At 41.6% G+C, this 9167-nt stretch overlaps 1 protein-coding gene across 1 annotated transcript; it reads right to left on the bottom strand.

Annotated features, from left to right (window-relative positions):
- Nucleotides 1-1877: 1877 nt before the first annotated feature.
- LOC117560046 (SLAM family member 7-like) lies at nucleotides 1878-7107 on the bottom strand. The gene is made up of 2 exons (XM_034236796.1): nucleotides 5978-7107; nucleotides 1878-5320 (listed from the first exon to the last, which is right to left on the bottom strand). The coding sequence occupies exon 2, from the start codon at nucleotides 3054-3056 to the stop codon at nucleotides 2175-2177; it is 882 nt and encodes a 293-aa protein (XP_034092687.1). The 5' UTR covers nucleotides 3057-5320; nucleotides 5978-7107; the 3' UTR covers nucleotides 1878-2174.
- Between the last annotated feature and the right edge of the window lie 2060 nt (nucleotides 7108-9167).

Genomic DNA, 9167 nt, shown 5'->3' with positions numbered 1-9167 from the left:
GTTCCCGGAACTCTTTAATTCCTGAACTATCTAGTAGATCGCGTTCACACCGGAATAAGTCCCTGAGGGAGGATTACGCAAATGAAGCCGCTGACGTCACTTCTTCTTCTTCTGCTTTGGGTCTACTGGCAGGCCGCAAACATCTTCACGGCGTATACTGCCACCCGAAGTCCCGGGTAAATCGCCAGAAGCGCCAACACCTCCTCATCACTCCACCGCTCCCATGTTTTCTTTTGTGTTGCCATAAGTTAGTCTCTCTCCGTTGGTGCGCTGGGCTAATGCTAATGCTAATAATGCTAATGCGAGCAAATAAAATGGCGGCTTCACAAAACTTTTCTGAGTTTTACGGGGCGTGGTTTACAATCCGCCCAGCCAATCAGAAATTGGAATATTTTCCTCCAATGAAAGTACCTGCTCTCTAGGACGGAAAAGGGGTGAAAAGGTTCCCAAAAACTAGGTTCTAGTTCCAGATCTTTTTGGTGTGAACGCAAAATCCCAGGAACTATCGGAACTATTCCTGGGAAAAGTACTCCAGCGTGAAAGCGCCAATTATGTTCCTATTCATTTCTAATGACCAGTTTCCATGTCAAGTGATCGCAAACTTTGCCAGCGTGAGAAAAAAAGAACATGGCGGACACCAGATTTATTTTTAGTGGAAAATCCTAAATTGTAGGATAGTTAAAATAGTTATTGCCGTTAAAATGCTTTTTGATTACATTCCTAGCGAGAAGTTTATATTGTACTTTTAGAATCTACGTCCAGTGGATGATCCATAGTTAGATATTATGAAGATGATTTGAGCTCCATGTTTCTTTTTACAAAATATTGTATTCATGTCACGTCTTGAGATGGTTATTTGTGAATATACTTTTTCGTTTTGCCCTGTCGACCAACGTAGTTAATTACATGTTTTTTTGTGAGAATGGGTTGGTCATGACTTTCTCCGACTCTTTCCACTTTCTGTCCCCGGTCTTCCAGCTGTAAGTGACGGGTCCCCCTCACAGGTCAGATTACACGGGCCTACCACACTTCCGGTTTGGGAACATGTTTGATCATTACAGCTTTAAATGTGTCACTTTGGACCTTGTTGAGAGAACACGACCACTTCCCCCATGTTCACAGCTCAGTGCAGGGCGGAAAGAAGATCTGTTTCACACCAGCTTCTCAGTTCTTTGGCTTTCTGCTTTTTGTGTCACCTGACAGCATTTCCTTTCTCTTTTTTAGAATATTGAACTTCCTCTTTAGAAGAAGATGATTCTCATCATGAGAAATACGTTTTTGTGATGGAATTGTATTCTTATTTTTAAACCGTGAGTTATAAATTAAGTATAGGCTAGTACATGTTAAAAAACAAAATGGAAAGAAGATCTGTTTCTCACAACAGCATCAGCCTCTGAGGATTGTGGTTTTCCGCTTTATCTGTCATGAAACCGACGGCACTTCCTTTCTGTTTTTTACAAGACTACCTTTATTCTTTAGAAGTAAAAGATAGCAGTTTTATGAAAGAAGGGACGTTTTTGTCTTCTGAGTGTACTTTAAAAAATATATATGGCTAAGATAACCCACAGCCCATACCTGCTCGACTCAGGACTGCCTGTCAGCGGAGACCCTCACTGCCGACTTGGGAACATGTTTAATCATTGCAGCTTTAAATGTCTCACTTTAGACCTTGTTGTTGATCTCCACTGAATACACACCCTCATCATCTTTAGCTAAACGTCCAGTGACTTTGTCCAGTAAGATGCTGTCTCTGTTATGGGTCAAATCAACAGGAGGGTCATCAAGAACAAAAGTCTTGGTGATAGGGTGAACATGAACTTACACAAAGCAGTTTTAAAAAGCAATGAAAGATTATTTTTATTTCATATTTGATTGCCAAATAAACTGCATGCAAGATAAATGAATACATGATATCGTCACCATTGAACAAAAACATATGCAAAGCTGTTTTAAAAGTAATACATACAACTATTTTATTTCATATTTGACTGCATTCGCTGCTGACGTGCTATAATCATGTTTAAGAAATAACAGCAAACACCCTCTTTAAGCTTCATTTTCATAATCCCTCTCTCTGCTCTGACACGGACACATCAGTCTCCTGAGAGTCTCTCTGCTCCTCCACACCGCAAACACCACGACCCCCAGCAGGGCGAGGAGAGCCAGGGATCTCATCACAGCGCCCAACACTTTGATCCAGAGTCTGCAGGGAGGAACAGAATCATGCGGGCTGCTCTTTCTTCCCCACGGGGGTCCGGGACCTCCATCCTGCACCAGAACCCTCTTCCACGTTGCTCTGGATCCCTGAGCAGGACGTCCAGATGAAGCTGCCTCCACTCAGTCCAAGGCCCGGCTCCCAGCCTCCAGCAGCCCCACGAGGACCCGGCCGGATTCAGAACTTCTTTGATCAACACAGCTTCATATCTTACTCCAGAACTCTCCAGAGGCATCTCTCTGAGGAGTCTGTTTGGAAGTGGATCACTTTCTTCCTCACTTACTGGGTTCTTCATCTTGCAGGTGAAGGTCTTCACATGTCCATGGTCTTCCTGAGTGATGGGCATGACCTTCCCCGACTCTTTCCACTCTCCATCCCCGGTCTTCCAGCTGTAAGTGATGGGTTCAGCCCCGGTGGTGTTCCCCTCACAGCTCAGGGTACATTGGTCACTTTCATGGCTGCATGTCAGCGGGGCGATCCATATGTCCGGCTTGGGAACATCTTTGATAAACATAACGTTGTATGTCACTTTTTGCACTAGGTTGTTAACCTCCACTGAATACACACCCTCTTCAGCTTTGGTCATTTTCTCCATAGCTAAACGTCCAGAGGCTATGTCCAGTTTGATGTGTTCTCTGTTATGGGCCAAAGGAAGCACATCTTCCACCCATTCTGCCAGAATACTATCTTGAAACTTCCACTGGATGATGGTGATCGGATCGGAAGGAGCAGGCCTCAAGTCCAGCGTCACGCTACCGCCTTCCTTGATGAACTTCTCCTCAGTAGAAGCAGGGCGAAGAGAGGCCAACACCAGCAGAGAAACCACCAACACTTCCCCCATGTTCACAGCTCAGTGCAGGACTGAGAGGATCTGTTTCACCTCAGCATCAGCCTCTCAGTTCTGTGGCTTTATGAGACAGCATAAAGCATAACGCTCTTTGTGTCACATTAGAATGACAGTGTCCTTTTTTATATTGAAGTTCCTCTTTAGGGCCACGTGGGAAGAAAGTATTAGAGTTGGAAACATATTGTCAGAGTTCAAACTTAAAACTTTGAATCCCGAGCCAAGTAAATAGTACATATTAAATACATTAATACAAAAACTTAATACAAAATGTACAGCGTTAAAGAAAAAGAAACCAACTTGCATTTCAAGTATTTACATTTTTTAAATTAATGAATAGACGTCAATTTATGTTTTCAACTGTTTACTGTTTACATAGATCGTACCCAGAGACACAGTACACATTGGAACAATATGATTGCATACACAATACAAAATTGGCATCTCAATATCTTATATAATATATTTATCTTTAACACTACATCTGATATCTTAACTTTAGAGGTAAAGAGGAAGGCACACGAGGTTATGAGGAACACATACAAAAGTGGATTTAAATTAAATGACCACATTCACTTTACAGCATTTCCTGCTTTGTGGTAAAAACGGTGTGCAAACTTCTTCCCTCTGTCACAGGGAAATGTGTGTTTGGGTAATTTAACGGATTACAGAATACTTGGTATCAAAATCCGGACATAGAAAACATGATAAGAGGAAATAAATAAATATGAATCATCGTAAATTCAACCGGTCCCATCGGACTTACAAAATATGTCCCACAATGCATTTCACCCTCAGTCTGTACTGGAGTGCTGCATGATTACAGCTCAAACACTTATAAGGAATTGAGCAATTTTAATCTGCTTGCTGTCGCTACATGTGAGTCTCTTTGCTCGTCACTTATCGTCGTGTTTAATAAAGATGTTTCTTGTTACAAGCATTCAATTTAAGGCTGGTGAATGATTTCTCTCCAGTGTTTTTACTCTTATTTAACCTCATTGAAGGCTCATCAGAATATCACCTCTAAATGAGCAGCAAATGTGTTTATTTATCCAATCGAATCAAATAAATGCACTAAGAATGCGATAAGCGACAGAAAACCCTGAAATCAAACCAAATTAGGCAGTTATTATTATTTCTAACTGAAGAATTATGTAAACTTTAGTGCAGTGGAAACTCTCTTATTAGCTTTTTGGTCATGCATTAACCTTTAAGAGAAACGTTGGCCTTTTAGCCTTTGCAGGCCATTTACATGCACTGAAACACACGCAAAGAGGAAACCCCAGAGAGCATAACAGGGCCTCTTTAAGAAGAACCTGGAGCACTTTTTAGTTTGGAGATGACTTTGAGTTCCTGTACGTTTGTGCAGATTTTGAGAAATTGTTATTCAATAGTCACCGTTTTATGATGTAAAAAAATAAAATTCTATTTGAATGTTTCACGAAAGAAAAGGTACATACATATATTTGTGTTTATGTGTGCATGTAAAGGCAATTTGCAGATCAGACTTCCAGAAATCATTAACTCCTTAAGTCAATGAGAAAAAGTTGACATTATTATTTAGTAGTCAAAATATAAAATTTCATTCGATTTAAACTTCCATAAAAAGGAACGCTACAAAAAATGCTGGTCTGTCATAGTTCTTAGAAAGAAGGTAGAATCAGCAGGTCAGACTGTAAGAAAAGGAAATATTGGAAAGTCTGTGTATCATTACGTGTGTTTCCACTCTCTAGGACGTTCAGGACGGAGACACAAGAGAAAGATTGAATCGTTCCCCTGAAGAATGATTGTGGTCCCTATAAATCTAACCTGACTGTATTTTCGGGAATGTTTGTGGATGCATCGTGTCGCTAAACTTTATTTAGAAAAACCTGCGATTAGCAAGTTGGATTTCCCCCTTCTCTGGCATCTCTGGAATGTAATTAAAGTCACATACGTGTCTTTGTCGCCCGGTGTACCTCCAGGTAAGGCACAAACACCTTGTTTTTTTCAGGAAATAGAAAGGCAGTTTGGCGACTGTGTTTTCCCGTGGAGTCACACACAAGAGGAGCAGATGATTACACCTTCGTCCTGGAGGCAGAGCAGCTTCTTCGTCCCTAACGGTGTGTGTTCAGAGACGTTAACGTGGCGATCAGTCCTTCGAGGTAATTAAAAGAAGGGACAGGTCACCGTTTCTCTGGTGCAGCAGCTTCATAAGGAATCATGTGATGAAGGCCTCACTTGTGGTTCGATTTCAGTTTGTCATCTTCGTACAAAAGAGCCTGAGGGAAGAGGAGAGGAGAGGGAGACACGATTCATGAGAACGATGACAAAGAGATGCTGCGTACAATCACACTGACTATCAGAGATCTTTTCTGGGATTGGAGGTGTCAAAAACGATAGGAGAAAACATGGAGTACAACTTTCTGTTAAATATGTGCCTTGCACGTGTGTGTGTGTGTGTGTGTGTGTGTGTGTGTGTGTGTGTGTGTGTGTGTGTGTTTTATACCTTGCTCTCCAGCAAGTTGGCTCTGTACATTACTGAAGGAGTGTTAGCTGTGTGTGTTTTGTTGTACAATATATGTGTGTGTAAGTTGCTCTCCAGCACTCTGTAGTGTGCGTTATAATGAGTGTGTGTGTGTGTGTGTGTACATTGCTCTGCAGCATTCTGTAGTGTGTGTGTGTGTGTTTGTGTGTGTACATTGCTCTCCAGCACTCTGCAGTGTGTGTGTGTGTGTGTGTGTGTGTGTGTGTGTGTGTGTGTGTACCTTGCTCTCCAGCACTCTGAAGTGTGTGTGTGTGTGTGTGTGTGTACCTTGCTCTCCAGCACTCTGCAGTGTGTGTGTGTGTGTGTGTACCTTGCTCTCCAGCACTCTGCTGTGTGTGTGTGTGTGTGTGTGTGTGTGTGTGTGTGTGTGTGTGTGTGTGTGTGTGTGTACCTTGCTCTCCAGCACTCTGCAGTGTGTGTCGTTGCTCAGCTCCTCCAGAGTGTCGACTGCCGGTCTGTTCAGAGTCTCCGGCAGCAGGAGGCTGAGGCAGCCGGCCGAGAAGCCGCTGAGGCAGAACACCGTGAAGGGCATGGAGGTGTGGAGAGCACGCTGCAACACACACACACACACACATTTCCAGTAAAGACACAAGGGTTAATCTGTGGTTTGACTTTAAGATCAGTTCATAAATCACCAGTTAGATGAAAAACATTATACTTCCTGATCTGAAGTTGAACTTTACTACTTTTGAAAGACTGAAATATAAAAAAATGATCCCGCATCATTGGATTTATTTTACATTTATTTTTATATTATTAATAGACATTGTTAATAAAGGGGCTATACATGATGCTACCAAACCACCACTAGGAGGTGCTATATGTTAAAGTTTAAGTTACACCGGCTGCCAACACCCAAGGTCAAAGCACAGAGGTTCAATTTGCTCGGTTTCAGGGGAGATGTATACTTTAAAGTCTTTAGTTATTTCAGCAGATGTGCCGGACAACTCATGGATGTTATGTTGTATACATTATTTAAATTGGGTTAGATAAAGTAGTTATTTTTAAAAGCAGAGTATAGGTTATTCTATTCATCATTGGACTCAATAAAGTAGGTCCAAACATAACGTATACATGTATTTTAAGGCCAATGTCTTCTCTAGTTTTAACCCGGATAATAATACTGTAACACTGGAAGTGACTGAGATTAAGAGGGGCTTTGTCCTTTTGGGCGGGTTAGAACACGACTGATCTCATGCTTTTTCCACCTTCGAGGAGCTGAATCATGTTTCAGCGTCCTGAAGGAATTCATGAGTAAAATCAGGTCAAAGTCTGAGGCACTCATCATGTTTACCTGACTTAGCTCACACTGAGATATGTAATGTTTATGTGCTACACTGGCTGCTATTATCCAAACAACGGCCACTTTTTCTTATAACTGTCACACTTTCCATGTTAAATTCTTAAAAACTTAAACAATAGATACATATAATCAATAGACGAACATAAACAAGACAGAAAAATAAGAATCCATTGAAAGAATTATGTTTTGAAGTAAAATGATCGTATCTCTTTAAAAGGTTTTGTACGTTTTTCTTTAGCTATTCTTGTAGTTCCTGTTTCTACTTTTACTCTTGTGTGTGTTATTCTTCATGTGCGGTTTACCTTCCCTTTTTAATTATTTTCTTAGTATATCTTTGTTTCTGCAGGCAACTGCTGAATTCCCCCTGAGTGAACTCACCGTGTGTCCCTTACGTGTAATAAAGGACTTTTCTCCACAGGGCCCAACGTTTTAATAAAACCTATGTGTTCTAACACCTAGTCAAAGATGGGTAAGAATTTCTGATCAAAATCAGATTACTAACGATGTTTCCACTCGGCTCTTATATGCAAGCGACACCATTGTTTGGGGGTTCAGGGGAGCACGTCGCTTGAGCAGCGCGCGCAACGGAATAGGCGGAGAGGGGGACACACACACACACACACACACACACAATCACACACCACACACACACACACTACACACACACACACACACACAACACACACACACCACACACACACAACACACACAAACACACACACACACACACACACACACACACACCACACACACACACACACACACACACACAGCACACACACACACACACACACACACACACACACACACACACACACACACACACACACACACACATCACAACACACACACACACACATCACACACACACTACATCACAAACACGAACACACACACACACACACACACAGCACACACACACACACTACACACACACACACACGATCACACACACACACACATCCACACACCACCACACACACACACACACACCATGGAGGGAAACAAACGGAGCAAGGATTCCTCCAACTCTGCAGGCCATGGAGCAAACTCCCCAAACCAGCGTTCCTGGAAAATACACATTGGAGTCATTAAAGGAAAGCACACAAGTGTAATGTGTGGGTATCATTGAACATGGTGTGTGTGTGTGTGTGTGTGTGTGTGTGTGTGTGTGTGTGTGTGTGTGTGTGTGTGTGTGTGTGTGTGTGTGTTCACCTGATGACTGTCGGGTAGAGTTCGGAGGTGTAGACGTAGGCGATGTTGAACGCTGCGCTGACCATCAGTTTCCCCAGAAGCGCCAGCGACGTAACGCTCAGCAGAGAGCCTGCAAACACAGACTCCACTGATTACATGTAATCAAACGGAAGCTAACTTGTTGCTTCATCTGTTTTCGATAACATCAACACATAAAGAAATTGGCCATTTTGATGCTGCAGAACTTTGCAATTGTGATTATTGTGGAAAATTCAGGGATGGACTGAATGTAATTATGAATGAAGTTTTGCATTTATTGAGTCCAATATGAGGATGCGATCAAGGAAAAGATGAAAACGAAACGTAAACAAAAGTAGGCTCTTAAAATACTTGATTATTTGGAATAAGAATAAAAGAAAAATAGCAAAAGAGAAGAATTACATAAGAGAGTTTAAACAGAGTTCATAATCAGTTCCCTGTCAAGTGCATTTTAAATCTTAAAGAGGAAATACAAAACAATGAGTCTCTCATACTTTGTGATCCTAAAAATAACAGCTGGTATTAGTCAGATGCATTTCGACTGCCCAGCTCTTGGTTTCTTTCCTCTCACACTTCCTCCACAGTTGTGCTCAGATGTGTATTTCTCTGTTTAACCCTTATGTTGTGTTCGGGTCTCCCGTGACCCGTTTCAAGTTAAAATGATATAATAACTACCCTCTAGTTTTTTTTAATCGGAACAAGGCTTCTTGATATCCTCCACAACAGCTATATAAACACTAATTTTTCAAATGTTAGCCAAGTCTGAAGGTCTCAACAACAAAGAAGTGTATAATTTGGTGTTGGGGAGAACGGCAGAATTACTATGGGTCACTTTGGGTCAAATTTGGCCCAATCAAGATTCATCTTTGACTTTAGACACCCCTCCCCCGCCCCCTTCCTCAACTGTAACAATACTTTTTAAGTCTGTTATAGTCAGATAACATCATCATTATCCACTCTCTTCACTATACAGAATATACTGAGTGAATTTGAATCACATTTTTTACTTAAATATGTGATGTGATGTGTTTTGGGCCATAAAAAA

The sequence above is a fragment of the Gymnodraco acuticeps genome, unplaced genomic scaffold (assembly GCF_902827175.1).
Source record: "Gymnodraco acuticeps unplaced genomic scaffold, fGymAcu1.1, whole genome shotgun sequence".
Classification (NCBI taxonomy): Eukaryota; Metazoa; Chordata; class Actinopteri; order Perciformes; family Bathydraconidae; genus Gymnodraco; species Gymnodraco acuticeps.
Note: the sequence above shows the minus strand (reverse complement) of the source record. Positions and strands in the feature narration are given on the sequence as shown.